The sequence below is a fragment of the Rhinoderma darwinii genome, chromosome 6, assembly GCF_050947455.1.
Source record: "Rhinoderma darwinii isolate aRhiDar2 chromosome 6, aRhiDar2.hap1, whole genome shotgun sequence".
Lineage (NCBI taxonomy): Eukaryota > Metazoa > Chordata > Amphibia > Anura > Rhinodermatidae > Rhinoderma > Rhinoderma darwinii.
Genome location: NC_134692.1, coordinates 79,828,342 through 79,843,930, shown reverse-complemented (window position 1 = coordinate 79,843,930; position 15,589 = coordinate 79,828,342). Strand labels below are relative to the sequence as shown.

At 41.8% G+C, this 15,589-nt stretch overlaps 1 protein-coding gene across 2 annotated transcripts in view; it reads left to right on the top strand.

The window, feature by feature from the left end:
* The window catches only part of LOC142655604 (putative methyltransferase DDB_G0268948), a 104,954-nt gene that overhangs the window by 21,018 nt on the left and 68,347 nt on the right, over positions 1-15,589 (top strand). For both annotated transcript variants that reach the window (XM_075829970.1, XM_075829971.1), the window contains one exon: positions 9,654-9,814. In XM_075829970.1, the coding sequence (XP_075686085.1) occupies positions 9,654-9,814 (161 nt within the window). The remainder of the gene's footprint in view (positions 1-9,653; positions 9,815-15,589) is intronic.

Genomic DNA, 15,589 nt, shown 5'->3' with positions numbered 1-15,589 from the left:
AGATCAGTATCCACTAGGGCTGCCATTTCTGAGACTGACACCCTCGCATCATCACCCAACTTGGCAATTTTGCCTGGAATGTCAGAAACCGGATCGGCCTTCCTTTTCTTTGACCCCTTTCTACTGCCCCTAACTACATTAACCCAGCTACTTACCTGATCCTGCTCACCCATGTCTTCACCCTCCAGTTGTAACAAACTAACTGCATGCTCCGTGAGCAGCAAGCTCAGCTCAAGATTGTCTATCCTCCTCAGTGTTGCATTCTGCTCCTCCAGATCTCTAATACGAGCTTCCAGGTGAACAACATGCTCACATCTGCCACAGAGATATTCACCCTGGAACTCCGGCTCCAGTCGTGCATACATATGGCAAACTGTGCACTGAAGAAAACCTCCAATCTTGCTATCCATTATCCAAGTTACAAAAAAAACAGCGAACAGGTGTTAATCAAAAAGAAAAAGTAGAAGTGTACTTACTGGGGCTTAACTCCTCTTTTCAACTCCGGTTTTTGGAACTCCACTTGATCTACAAACCACTTGTTGTTTGTTTCAAGCCACAGAGCGATATAGTGTGCAAAAGTACAAATGGGCAATGTAAGATAATTAAACATGATTAATGGTAACGTGCAACATACACTACAGGTATTACAGAATAAAAGTATTCTACGCAGTACAAAAAAGTGAGATATGAGTCCATATTAGATATAAACTGTAAAGGGAAGTGTCCATATATATATATATATATATATATATATATATATATATATATATATGGTATGTATGTATGTATATATATATATATATATATATATATATAATATATATGTATGTATAGTACATATAATGTATCATGAGCCAGGGCTGTAACAACAGCCCTAGTCATGAATACGGTTGGAAGCAAAGCAGGACAATTAGCATGTCCCTGCTTTGTTAGGAAACCATGGATACAAGGGATAGTTATCCCCTGTCTCCATTTCAAGTCTCCCGCGCGCACGGACTGTCTCGTGCAGGCTCTCATGAGTCGGCTGGTGATACATTATCACCATGCCGACCCATGCTAGCCTGGGGCAAGCGCCACACTCCCCGCTGCGAGCGTACCGACAGGGTTAAATAGCCCTGCTTCTGTACGCTCAGGAGCCGAGCTCAGGAGCCGAAGCTGAAGAAGATCAGCTGTGAGCTGCCTTCACAAACCACCGACGGCTCACCTCTCTCTCTCCTCCAAAGACCTGGGTTCCTGCCTCTGCTGCTCCACAAAGTCACGCTAAGTATCAAGTGTAGCAGCAGCTACACTTAACCCTGTCTCTCCCTGTCTCCTCCTGCTGTAACCCTTGTGTCCCTGAGTTAACCCTTGCTTCCCTAAGTTAACCCCTTGCTCTTCCTGAGTCCTTACTGTCCCAGAGTTAACCCTTGCTTCCCTGAGTTAACCCCTTGATCTCCCTGATTACTGTCCCTGAGTTAACCCTTGCTGTCTGTTTTACACAGTAACCCATTCCCCTTGTTCCTCCTTATCCCGTATTAACCCTTAGTGTATAGGGAAAGTTATATTAGGAGGGAGTGGGATAGAGAGAGAGCGTGTGAGTATCACAAGTAACTTATGTGTATTGTGTTGTAACGTAACTGTATTCTGTGTATGTTTATGTAAGTGGGTGGCGGTATAATATCTTGATACCGTGTTTATACTGTACGGTGATTAGTTACTGTATTATACATATGAGAGTGATTACTGTATGTTAATAAATATTACCTTTATTTACTATACGGTCTTATTCCCTTGAGTAGCCGCTAAAGCAATTAGATCGACGTTAGTATAAGGAAAAGGTAGGGGAACTAGGCATAACCCTAGTGACCCTAATTATAAAGGCGGTAGTAATAGTGGGTGCCACTAACCAGTGAATCCCGTTATTACCCCACCCCCTTAACATTGAAGATGTTACAGGAGAATATTGTTCCCATCCAGACACTCTGTCTTATGACCACATAAAATATACCTGGTAAATAGATATAGTATATACTGATATTATTCAGTGGTGTTCACCCTTTGAGGTGGCAGTATGCTCAGAAGCCATTTGGTCATAGATTCTTATCTACTGCCTTATTAGCATTACAATGGACCTCAGTACAGGAAGGAGCCATTGTAAACTGGATGTAGAGACAGCTGAGCATACTGGGAATAGATTTACCTATACTGTACAGATGCACATTGGAAGGTGTATGGGTGGTCATAAGGCGGAGTCAATGGAATGGGTGGGTTCAACCCAGGGATAGGAACATATAGGTCATGGGAAGCTCTTGGTGCGGGCTCTTTCCTGCCAGCCCTGGACGCTCAGCACTTAACATCAGGAGCAAGCTAAGTTCTATTATATGTGTGCTTTCTGTGTATGTATATAAGTATAATTATATTACAGCAGACTTTATATGTGTACATAGAGATATTCTAGGAATCTTATGTGGATTATAGATGAGTAGATATACATATGCTGTTTATGCATGAGTCTCTATATGTACATGTACTAATGGTCAGGCGCTGTATGTGGCTTTGGTTATAGTGGTAGTACCAGGAGACCGTATAAGGTTGGGACCTGGATTTATATTATATATACACATACACATTACTAGTCACATGTGCAAAGTGTTCAGGGAAGGTAGGAAGAGATGCCGCTGTGTGTGGTTGTGTTGTCTATGTAATGTATTGTATCTTGATGTAGTGTATATTGGCTTGTCACGTCTATGTTATGAGTAAAGTATTTTTATATATTTAAGTATCTGCGAGGGTTGTATGTTACTCCTGTGGTGTGTGAAGGACTGGAGTGTGTGCACATTGTGAACAATACAAAGTAAGCGGACTATATGAGAAACAAAGGTAACGGACTAGGAACGGAGAAAAGGGAGATAATACAGATAATCATTTGCCCCCTTTAACATAAACATATCTAGCAATAATCGCATAAAGTACATAAATGTGCAGTAAAGTGTCAATCATAATAAGAGTTACAGCTGGCACTCACCCCAAGTCGTCACAAACAACATACTTGTTCTAACTAAGAAAATTAAGGTGATCTGTTATTATTACCGTCATTATGCGCCGAAATCTCGGCGTTGTGAAAAACCCACAGCGCATTCTCACATCGGCTCATCCGGATCTCACTAGCAACCAATCATATTTTAGATTAGAAGGAATTATGAGAAGGTCACCTGACACAGCGCGTCATGCGTGTTAGTTGAAAGAAGACCATAGTCGCCATCTTGGAGAAGGTAAATATATATATATATTTTTTTCTATACCTATCTCCTGTACTGTAGGATCTAGAGTTGTCATATGTATTATTGCCATGATTGTTAACATATCCCCCGAACTATTAGGTGGAACGAAACACAAGAAACCGGACAGTCATTTCCAACAAGGAATAAATGTCAAACGGCATCCCCAAGAAGGACACGATATCTTTGGTTCTCAAAACGACCCATCCCTGTGTACAGGAGCACAATCCAACATAGAATCACCAATGTGGAGCTTGGGATGTGTGTATTACCTATCCCAAGGGAACATTAGGATCAAAACGGGTTCCTGTGACCTATATGTTCCGTATAGGACTGTCATCATAGTACAGAGGAAAAATACAAAAAGATGGTTAATATAAACTCAGGTGTAACCTGGATAGTTGATATGAGATCAGGCATAGAATGGGGTTTCACTGTATTAGTTTGTCGTCATGACATAGAAAACCATTTTAGGCCCCATGCCCACTTCCATTTTTTCTTTTGGGGTGCTAGCCGTTTTTTTGACGGCTAGCACCCTGACCCATTCATTTCATGCACACTTCAGTTTTTTTGACGGTCCTGTTATTCCGTTCCGACAAAAGTAGAGCATGTCCTACTTTGGTCCGAGATTCCGTGACTGTGGGACCCATACAAGTCAATGGGTCAGTCAGAAAAAACTGAAGGCACACGGAAGGCATCCGTGTGACGGAGCGTTGCCTAACAATGGCCGGGCAGAAGTACACGTGGAGAGATATTGCACTGCACTAATCGTCAGCCCCTTCTCTCTATCTAGCACTGATAGAGAGCAGAGGCTGCTGATTAGTGCTAGATATATAGCGATAGAAAAATAAGTTTTTTTTTATACGTACCCCGGCCGTTGTCTTGGTTACGCGTCCCTCTTTTGACATCCAGTCCAACCTCCCTGGATGACTCTTCAGTCCATGTGACCGCTGCAGCCTGTGATTGGGATGAAACATTGTCCGACCATCACTACAGATGGTCAAGTACTGGATCGTACCCGGATCTTCCCAGCACCCCTGGTGGCGGTGGGTACCGGGGTAATAAAGGGGGTTAGTGTTAGCCTCTGTACCGGCTAACACTAAGCCTCGCCTTAGCAATGGACGCTGTCGCTCAGCCGGCGGCCATTACTAAGGCAGTAGTAATAAAGTAAAAAAAAAACACAAAGACACAGAAAAAATATTTTATTGAAATAAAAATAAACCACACAACCCTCATTAACAATTTTATTGATAATAAAAAAAAGCCGTCATCGAAGTAGTCCTGGAATCTAAAATCTTGTGTAAGAAAACACACAAACGATTAGTAACGCGTGTTAGGCTTAGATACAGGGCCCATGTGTGATACTGTCTGTTGGACCCTGTATCTAAGCCTACCACAAGGTAGGCTTAGATACAGGGTCAGGCAGACAGTAATCTTATACAGTAATACAGGATCACATATGGGCCATGTATCTAAGCCTACCATGTGATTGGCTTAGATACAGGGCCCAGCAGACAGCATCACACCATCTGTGATCCTGTCATGGGCCCTCTAAGCCTGCTACATCGTAGGCTTAAAGGACTTGTCCAGTCCCTAAACATTGATGGCCTATCCTCAGGATAGGCCATCAATAGCTGTGTCGGCGTCAATCTCCCGGGACCCGCCAATCAGCTGTTTTGAAGGGGCTGCAGCACTTGTACGACAGCTGCTTTCCCTTCATTTCCCTTACTCGCTCACACTGTGAATCGCCGACACCGATTCACAGTGTGACCGGAATGAAGGGGAAGCAGCTCTCGTACGAACACTGCGGCCCCTTCCAAACAGTTGATTGGCGGGTCCCGGGAGTCGGACCCCGCCAATCATCTTCAGCAGACAGGGATATTAATCTTACCCTCTTCAGCCGCGGCGGAAGCTCTGTCCTAACTCTATCCAGGATCACTATGTTGTGCGCGGCGCATAGCGCTGTGACGTCAGGACCTCCACTGCGCTCCGGAATCAGGAGGGTAAGTACTGTCAGTTACTATAGTAACAGGGGCCCGTGGCCCGAGTTACAATAGTAACTTTTTATTATATCCACAGCGGCCCCTCTGTCTAGGCTTCAACTCACCTCTTCATAAAAACAAATCCGGTTGATTTGACAACTTCTGTCCTTGGTAAAACCGTGCTGGCTGTCACTTGTAATACTATTTTTTTTTTTTCTGTTTGTATAATTTTATTTTTTCTTCCCATTCCATTTTCATCATCATAAGAGAACAAAGGAAAAACAATACCCATGCCTCTCCACTTTTTACAAAAATGTATATACCTCCCTTTTGAGAGATAAGATCTTTCATAGAACAGCACTCCAAATGGTAGAAGGCAGTATTTAATCACTGTCGGAGAGCTTTTTACAAACCATTTCCTCAATCAGTAATCTTTCCATAAATAGCAACTAAATTACAAGATCACAATCATCCACCTTCTTCAAACCTGGTTCGTAATGGTTCCCCCAAGAATATTAAGCCTTCTAAATTCTCCAAGGCCAAACCTAAGATAGATGCAATAGTATCGACTACCAATGGCCAATATCGATGCAATTTTTGGCATCGACACCTGAAATGAATGAGACAAGCCTGATCTATATTACATCTTGGACAGGTATCCTTCTCTCTACATTCCATACTATACAGCCGTTTAGGAGTGAAGTACAGTTGTTGTACCAACATAAGCTAGGAGAATCTATGTGAGTAATTTAGTGACACACTATTAACCCCTTTGACACCTCCCTCCATGTGACTATGAAGTCTCTCCCTGAATATTTTCCATTTAAATCCTCCCTTACTGGGCTATCTCTATTCATACGCTTGTGTTGTAGAATACTACCCACGAGAGACTGTCTTCAAGAAATGTGAGATTTATTCACAACCAGCCGGGAGCATTGTCACATCTAGTACAGTTTCAATGAAATGCTCCGAGGGGGAGGGCCCTTTTATACTTGGAGTAAGGATTTGATGTACAACTCAGTTTGGGTGGCCAACATCAATACCTTTATCCCATTGGACACATGCATATTGCCTGGTGCCGATGTGTCCTCGCTCGTCCGACACGATGCAGGACCTGGGGCAGGAAGTGACGCCACAGCGTGATCTCTCGAACACACTGTGTGTCTGTGCACTGTCAGAAGCTGGGTGTTAACGAAGAGAAGTGGATGATGCTGATTCGTCAGCATCATACACTTCTATTCACAACGCCCAGCTGGTAAAACAAGTAAAAACGCCCAGATGTACACACACAATACATGCCCACTTGGACATAACTTTAAACACGCCCAGTTGTACTTAAAGGCTCATTTGCATAAATATAAAAATGCTCATAACTTGGCCAAATATGCTCGTTTTTGAAAAAAAAAAAAACCGTTACTATAATCTACATTGCAGCGCCGATGTGCTGCAATACGAGATAGGGGTTTGAAAATCTGGTGACAGAGCCTCTTTAAAGAATCTACCACCACTCTCGTTCTCCTAGTGTTCTCAGTATTCTTTTTTTTTTTTTTAATAAAATTCTTTCACATGGGCTTTAAAAGTGTCCCGGATTATTACTCTAGATTCAAGTCCCTTTATTAATTCGAAAAAAAAAACTGATCCAGCGCTTCCTCATCTCGTACCAATCCCAAGATTAAAGACGGGGAGATATATGATCTCCCAGAACCACCCCCCCCCCTTGTGTTCTCATTTTCAACAAGCAATAGTGAATGATCCAACAGGCCTCTTGCTTCATATCCTACTCTCTTAACTAAGCCCATCTGATTTATTAGCCAATTCTTGAGAGCGATTTCGAGGTCTTGGGATAACCGGAAAGCTGGGATATATCTGGGTGAAAAATCCTCCATGTATCAAGCTATACTATCCCTAGGTGAAGACCTAGAGCACTTTTTGAAAATAGGCACCACATTTGCCCTGCGCCAGTCCCTTGGCACTATTCCAGTCACTAGAGAATCTCTTTATATTATGAAGAGGGGGACAGACATAACTGAACTAAGTTATTTAAGAACTCTAGGGTGTAACCCATCTGGTCCCAGAGCTTTGTGCACATTTATTTTATTTAACTTAGTTTGGACCATATCTACATTCAGCCAATTCAGTATATTAAATGATGAGTAAAAGAAATGGCATCGACTACATCAGCTGCTCTTTCTTCTGCTGTATATTCAGAGCTAAAGAACCCATTTAGTAACTCTACCTTCCCTTGATCCCCTGTGACCAACTCCTCATTACCAATATTTAGGGGTCCTAAATGTTCAGACCTTGGCTTTTTTGCATTTGTATCTGAAGAATTTTTTTGGGGATTTGTTTTTCTATCTTTGGCCACCTGCCTTTCCCTTTCCCTTGTATTTTTGCTGAATATTTTTTTTTTATTAGTTTTTCACAGATTTTATTATACTCCTTTGTAATATACAAATCTGGAGGGTCTTATAGCTCTAGCCTTTGTATATTTTAAATGCCCTTTTTTTTTTTTTTGTCATGTATTGTCCTTTTTACAGAAGGTGTAAGCCATGTGGGGTTTAATTTTAGTCATTTATACTTGTTACCTATAGGAATACATTTTGCGCTATAATTATCCAATGTGGATTTTAAGATCTCCCATTTATCATTATTTAACATTAGTTCTTCCCAGTCTATATCCTGAACTGCAGTCCTCATCCTGGGAACATTGGCCTTCTTAAAATTAAATGTTTTTGCCCTCCCAGCCTGTGTTTGTTTTTTTTACAGTATAGGTAAAATGCAACTATATTGTGTTCACTGTTACCGAAGTTTTCACGAACATTGACGTTCCCAACAAGCTCTGCATTATTAGAAATGACCAGATCCAACAGAGCTTCACCTGTAGTCGAGTCTTCCCCACACTGGGCCATAAAATTTTCCTGCAACAGCTTGAGGAATCTTCTCCCCTTTGCAGTTGTAGCCGAACCATAAGACCAATTAATATCCCGGTAATTAAAATCCCCCATTATCACTGCAGTACCCCCCCGTGCTGCCCACTCCATCTGTTTATATAGCTGACCTTCCATCTCTTCAGTCATCTAGCTTTTTGTGCACATGCTTACTCCCGGCCACTTCCTGATTCCATGGTCAAGACCTAGTCGGGAGTTAAGGAAATAGTGTAACACTGAGCTACGCTGTCTCCGTAACTCCCATAGTAGTGAATGGCAGTTACGGAATTAGCGTAGCATGCGAGCTATGCTGTTCCCGTAACTTCTGACCATGTAATCAGTAAGTGGCCGGGAGGCAGCATGAGAAGACAGAAAGGGGTTTAGGGGGCCCCCGGTCTAGAGATGGGTCTGGGTCTCAGAGGTAGGACATGCATCTATCTGATATTAATGACGTATCCTGTGGATGTGTCATAAATGTCCTTAATGGGAAAACCCCTTTAATTGGTTGCCGACACAGGACGAGTATGCTCGTCCTGAGCGGCGAGCACTTCGCGCATTAGGATGAGCATACTCGTCCTGTGTGACAGCCGTCCCTGCGCGCGTCTGTGCGCGCGATCGAGAGCGGGGCAACGGCTGTAATACACAGCCACGGCCCCGCTCTCTGACAGCGTAGAAGAGAGAAACATCTTCTCTCCGCTGTTAACCCTTTAGAAGTATAGAAGTAAATACCAAACTATAAAGTGGTAGTAGTAATGATATTATGAGGAGCAAGTAAAGAGAGAAGAAAAAACTAATATTACCATAATTTAGGTGGTCACCATATAAGTGACTGAGCATAAAATTTGCTATATCTGTCTGAGTACAGAATGGATCTATGGATAATAAGAGTAGTGAATGTCCAAAAAGTTAATCATAGAAATGCTGCGAAAGTAAAACCCTCATTAAGCCCAGCGGGACTAAGGGTGCCCAGACGGTGAATCCAACGTGCTTCTTCTTGTAGAAGTTTACGATCTAAGTTCCCGGCTCTAGGGACAAATTTGATCTGAGCAATGCCCCAGAATTGCAAAGAACAAATATCCCCTCCATGTATGAATCGAATGTGTCTAGATAAAGGTGTGTCTTCCTTTTGATTCATGGTGCTGAGATGTTTTGAGATTCTTCTCCTCAGCTCTTGGACCGTTTTACCCACCTAGTTTAGGGCATGAGCATTTAGCTATATAGATGACTCCACTGCTTTGACCGTTAATTAATTGTCTGATTTGGTAGGATCTGCCATCTGAGGGATTACAAAACTTAACAGTGGGCATGAGAGAGCAAAAGGAACATCTACCACAGGGATGAGAACCTATAACTGACTGATCTGTTCCAGTTGGAGTTACATACTTTACTCACTGAAGCCAAAATACAGAATATGAAAGTTGTTTTTTAAAGTATTAATAAAAGCTGTTATCTGACAGTTTTTTTTTCAATGTTTTTTGCTTTACCAGTTAAACAAACCTTATAAACTTGCAGTGGATGTTGGCTGTGGAACCGGACAGGGCATAAAGCTGCTGGCTCCACACTTTGAAAAGGTTTTGGGTACAGACATTAGTGAAGCCCAAATCGAGGTGGCCAAGGAAGCAATCAAGATTCCAAACGCAACATTCAGGTGAGAACTTTTGTATATTGAAAGGAGTAATTGCTGTGGTCATGGCTGCATGTGGTCACTGAGAAAAGATCTATACAATTAAAAATATATGTTAATATTAGATGCACTTTTTGTCCAAAAAAACTGTTCCGTAATCTTCTGGTACCTCTAATAATCTGACTACAGGCAGCTGCAAGGGTATGAAGAAGCAGGAGACTGAGCTCCCTGATTGAAAAGGTCCTTGCAGTGCAGTGAAATGGAAGCAGCCTGTGCTGTGTGTAAAGAATCCTCTTAGGCTGTGTTCACATCCGCGTTGGCTTCCGTTGAGGGGTTCCATTGGACCTTTCCATCGACTGCACTATTTATTCCAATAAAAAAACCAGAAACCTTACGCAACGGTGACAAGCGGAAACCATAAGCAACGGAAGAGTTACCGTTGAAATCAATGGTAATGCAAACAGAACCTATGGTGTCCGTTTGCCTTTCCGTTGAGGGGTTCCTCCGATGGAACCCCTCAATGGAAACCAAAGCTGATGTGAACAGGCCCTTATCTGCTCACTTAACAGTCACATCTTAACCCGTTAGTGTCCGCCCCATAGTGTTTTTACGGCGGCCACTAACTGGCTTTATTCCGAAGCAGTAGCCTTTTTACGGCGCTGCATCCGAATAAATAAACAGAGCAGGGAGCAGTTAAATCTCCCTGCTCTCAGTTATCAGAGGGTGAGATTGATATCCGTATTGATCAAACCCGTTTAACCCCTCAGATGTGGCGCTCAATAGCGAGCGCCGCATCTGTGTTTTGGAGACAGGGTGGGAGCTCCCTCTCTCTGCCATCGACACCCGACGATAAGATCGCTGAGTGTCTGTGTCTTCGATGGCAGCCGGGGGCCTAAGGAAGGCCCCCAGGTCTGCCTGTAGTGTATGCCTGCTAGGTCATGCCAGAGGCATGGCCTAGCAGAATCCAGTCCATTTTGCACGGACAGGCATAATACACTGCAATACAGAAGTATTGCAGTGTATTATAAATGTGATTGGGCGATCGCATACTGAAGTCCCCTGGTAAGACTAGTAAAAATAATAAAAATTTCCCCTTACAAACTGCTTTATTATTAAAAAAACAAAATGGTATTGCCGCGTCCGTAACGACCAACTATAAAGTTATTACATCATTTAACCTGCACGGTGAACGGCGTAAAAAATAAAATAAAAAAACAACGCAAAAACTGCTGTTTTCTTTGAATCCTGCCTTAACCCCTTAACGACCAAGGACGAAAATGAACGTCCTGGTCGGCTGCTAGTTCCCGCACCATGACGTTCATTTTCGTCCGCATTTCAAACTGTCACTGTGTAAACAGAGTGACAGACCCGCGCTGACAGTTGTCCCCGACAGCTGAGACATCAGTCTTGCCGGACAGCGGACCATCGCCGCTGATTTCGGCAGTTAACCCCTTAAGTGCGGCGACTGATTGCCGTTGCCGCATTTAAGTGGTTTGAAGCACATCAGCAGCCCCCACGAAGTGATCGTGGGGGCTACCGATGCTTGTCACGGCAATCGGAGGTCAGATAATGACCTCCGGGTTGCCATGCATGGAAGCCTCGGAGGAACAGCCTCCGGCCGTTCCTCCTCTGCTTCCTGTCAGTGTGACAGTCACGTCACAATGACAGAGTACATTACACTACGTGTGTAGTGTAATGTACTCTAGCAGCGATCAAAGCTGCAAGACTAAGTGTCCCCTAGTGGGACAAGTGAAAAAAGTAATAATGTTTTAAAAAAAGTGTAAAAATAAAAGTTAAGTTCTATAAACACTAAATGCTTTTTTTCCTATAATAAGACTTTTATTATAGAAAAAAAATGAACAAGTTAAAGTACACATATGTGGTATCACCGCGTTCGTAACGACCCCAACTATAAAACTGTTATGTTGTTTTTCCCGCACGATTAACACCCCTAAAAAAAAATCAATAAAAAACTACAACAGAATCGCAATTTTTTTGGTCACCACCGCTCCCTAAATAAAGAATAAAAAGTGAACAAAAAGTCGCATGGACCCGAAAATAGTACCAATAAAAACTTCTATCTGTCCCGCAAAAAACAAGCCCTTACACAGCTTTTTTGACTAAAAAATTAAAAAATTACGGCTCTCATAATATGGTGACACAGAATTTTTTTTTTTTTATAAATAAGTCATTTTATTGCGCAAACGCTAAAAAAAGGACCAAACCTATATACATATGGTATCGCCGTAATCGTACCAACCCGCAGAATAAAGTAAAAATGTCACCTATAGCGTACGGTGAGCGCCGCAAAAAGAAAACCTAAAAAACGGTGTCAGAAATTCCTGTTTTTTTGCTCAGGATTGCAAAAAAAGAATAAAAAGTGATCAAAAAAAATCTCACGTACCCCAAAATGGTACCAATGAAAACGACAGATTGTCCCGCAACAAATAAGCCTTAACACGGCTCCGGTGGTGAAAAAATAAAAAAGTTCTGGCTCTCAGAATATGGCGATGCAAAATGTGCAGAGTGTTCCAAAAGCGGATAAGATCGGGCGCCATTTATCAGTGCGACACCGGCCACACATCTATGAATTATTATTTATTTACCCCATTATTATACCCTCTTATTATACCCCTTATGTACTCCGCACAGATTACACATGCCCCCCACATTATAAACTGAAATACCAGCAAAACCCAAAACAGAAAAACTACCAAGCAAAATCTGCGCTCCAAAAGCAAAATGGCGTCCCTTCTGGTCCCTACAGTGTGCCCAAGCAGCAGTTTGCGCCCACACATATGGCGTCATACCCGAGAGAACCCGCTTAACGTTTTATGAGGTATTTGTCTTCTGTGTCACAAACTGGGCACAACATATTATGCACTAAAATGGCGTAATCAGTGGAAAATTGCAATTTTCACTTTGAACCATCCGCTGCACATTAACCCCTTTGCGCACTATGACTTAATTGCCCGTCATGATGCGGCGGTTGATGTATGGAGCCGGCTCACGTGCTGAGCCCGCTCCATACGCTGCGGGTGTCGGCTGTGTATTGCAGCAGGCCCCCTCGGTACTAACAGACAGGTACAGAGATCGCTCTGTTACAGAAGCCTGTAAGAATAACAATATACTGCAATACATTAGTATTGCAGTGTATTGTACCAGTGATCCAATAATCGCTGGATCAAGTCCCCTAAGGGGATTGATTAATAAAATGTGTAGAAGAATTATAGTTATTAGTAGTGAGAATTTTTTTTTTTAAAGTTAAAAGAAAAATGCGAAAAGGTGTTTTTTGTTTTTTTAAAGTAATGTAACAAAATTGGTATCGCTACGTCCGTAAAAGTCCGAACTATTACAATATACCAATATTTAATTTGTACAGTGAACACCATAAAAAAATGTAATAATTGAAACCGCCAAAAGCGCTTTTTTTTTTTTTTTTGGTCCCCTTCTCTCTAAAAAAAAAAAAATGTAATACAACTTTTGAATCACTTTTTATGTACCAAAAAATGGTACCAATAAAAACTGCAGCTCCTCCCGCAAGAAATAAGCCCTCACACCGCTCTATTGATGGAAAAATAAAAAAGTTATGGCTCTTGGAAAGCGGGGAGTGAAAATCTAAAGTATGAAAGCAAAAAATGGATCAGTCCTGAAAGGGTTAATTCATTTCTAATGAAAAAACGTATGACCACATGTGGGGTATTTCCGTACTCGGGAGAAATTGCTTTTTTTAAAAATGGTTGTTTTTTTTCCTCCTTTATCCCTTGTGAAAATGAGAAAATGCAACATTTTAGTGGAAAAAATGTTGATATTAATTTTCGCGCCCTAATTCCAATAAACTCTGCAAAATACCCGTGCGGTCTAAATGCTCACTATACCCCTAGAAAAATTCCTTGAAGGTTTTTCCAAAATGGGGTCACTTTTGGTGGGTTTCCACTGTTTTGGTCCCTCCAGTGCATTGCAAATGCGACATGGCACCGAAAACCATTCCAGCAAAATCATAAATCCAAATGGCGCTCCTTCCCTTCTGAGCCCTGCTGTGGGTCCAAACAGCAGTTTATTACCACATATGGGGTATTGTCGTAATCGGGAGACATTGCTTTACAAATGTTGGGGTGCATTTTCTTCGTTATTCCTTGTAAATAATAAAAATTTCTATGTTTCAGAAAAAAAGTACATTTTAATTTTTACAGACTAATTTCAATATATTTAGCGAAAAACCTGTGTGGTCAAAATGCTAACTATACCCCTAGATAAATACCTTAAGGGGTCTAGTTTTCTAAATGGGGTAGTTTATGGGGAGTTTCTATCGTTCTGGCAGCTCAAAGCCTCTCCAAATGTACAGTGGGGCCTGAAACATTTTCAAGCAAAATATGAGTCCTGAAGGCCTCCGGGTGCTCCCTTCCTTTTGGGTCCTGCCGTGTGTCCAGGCAGCGCATTAGGGCCACAATGTTGGTATTTTTGAAAACAGGAGAAAGAGGGTGATAGATTTTGTGGTGTGTTTCTTCATTCTCATGGTCGCTTTACAAAGAAATTGGTCTTCAAACTGATACTTTTATGAAAAAGAGTGAAATTTTTTTTTTTTTCACCTGCTATGTATTACATTTAGCAAAAAACTGTGGCGTCAAAATACTTACTATACCCTTAGGTAAATACCTTAAGGGGTCTAGTTTTCTAAATGGGGTCATTTGTGGGGGTTTCCATCACTCTGAGACCTATGAGCCTCTGAAAACCTGGCTTGGTGCAGGAAAACAAAATGTACTTCAAAATTTATAAAATTATTATTCAATTTGTAAGTCCTCTAAATTGCTGAAAATTTATTTTATTTTTTCAAAAGTGCTGCCAAAATTGAGTTAAGAGATAGAAATATATATTTAATTAAAAAAATTGTACAGTATGTGTGTACATATGTGACATATTGCAGTTAAAAATAGGGGAAAATGGTAATTTTTACAAAATTTCTTCCAATTTTCTATTTTTTAATTAATTTCCGCAAATCATAGTCTACTTTTACCACTAAAATAAAGTACAACATGTGACGAAAAAACAATGTCAGAATTACTTGGATATTCAAAACTTTCACAGAGTTATTCTCTGATAAAGTCAGACATACCAGATTTGACAAATCTGGCTTGGTCATTAAAGGCATGGTGTCGCCCCAAAAACATGTTTTTTTTTTTAAATTTAAACATTTAGTGTGTGGGTGATTAAACATTGTTCAAATTTTTTTTATTTTTTTCGCGAGTCAGGAAATATTATAAATTTTTTCAAATTTATAATACTACCCATTTTTGGTCACTAGATGGAGCTGTTTGGAGCTAGTTCCCAAAATTGCAGCATTGCAACATTGGGTTAAAAGCTATCGCTCTAGTGAGCTCTCAGCAATCCCCCCTCCTTTATCCTGGCTAGTGCCGGGATAAACGAGGGGTTTGAAAGGTTTAACCTCCTACACTGTGTGTCGCCATTTTTTGAGGTAACCCACAGTGTAGTAGGTTTACATGCAGTAGTAAACACACACAAACACTAACATACATTGAAATCGCTTACCTGCTCCTGCCGCCGCGGCCCGTCCGCTCCCTTTGCTGCCGCTGTTCCATGTGCACTTGTCCGGAAGCCGCGACCGGAAGTAGTAATATTACTGTCCAGCCGCGACTTCCGGTCCACGGGAAAATGGCGCCGGACGGCGCCAATTTCGAATAGGACTGTGTGGGAGCGGCGCATGCGCAGTTCCCACACAGACGCCGTACACGGCAGTCAATGGGACGGGAGCCGTTCGCAGTCCCTATGGGACTGTGGCTG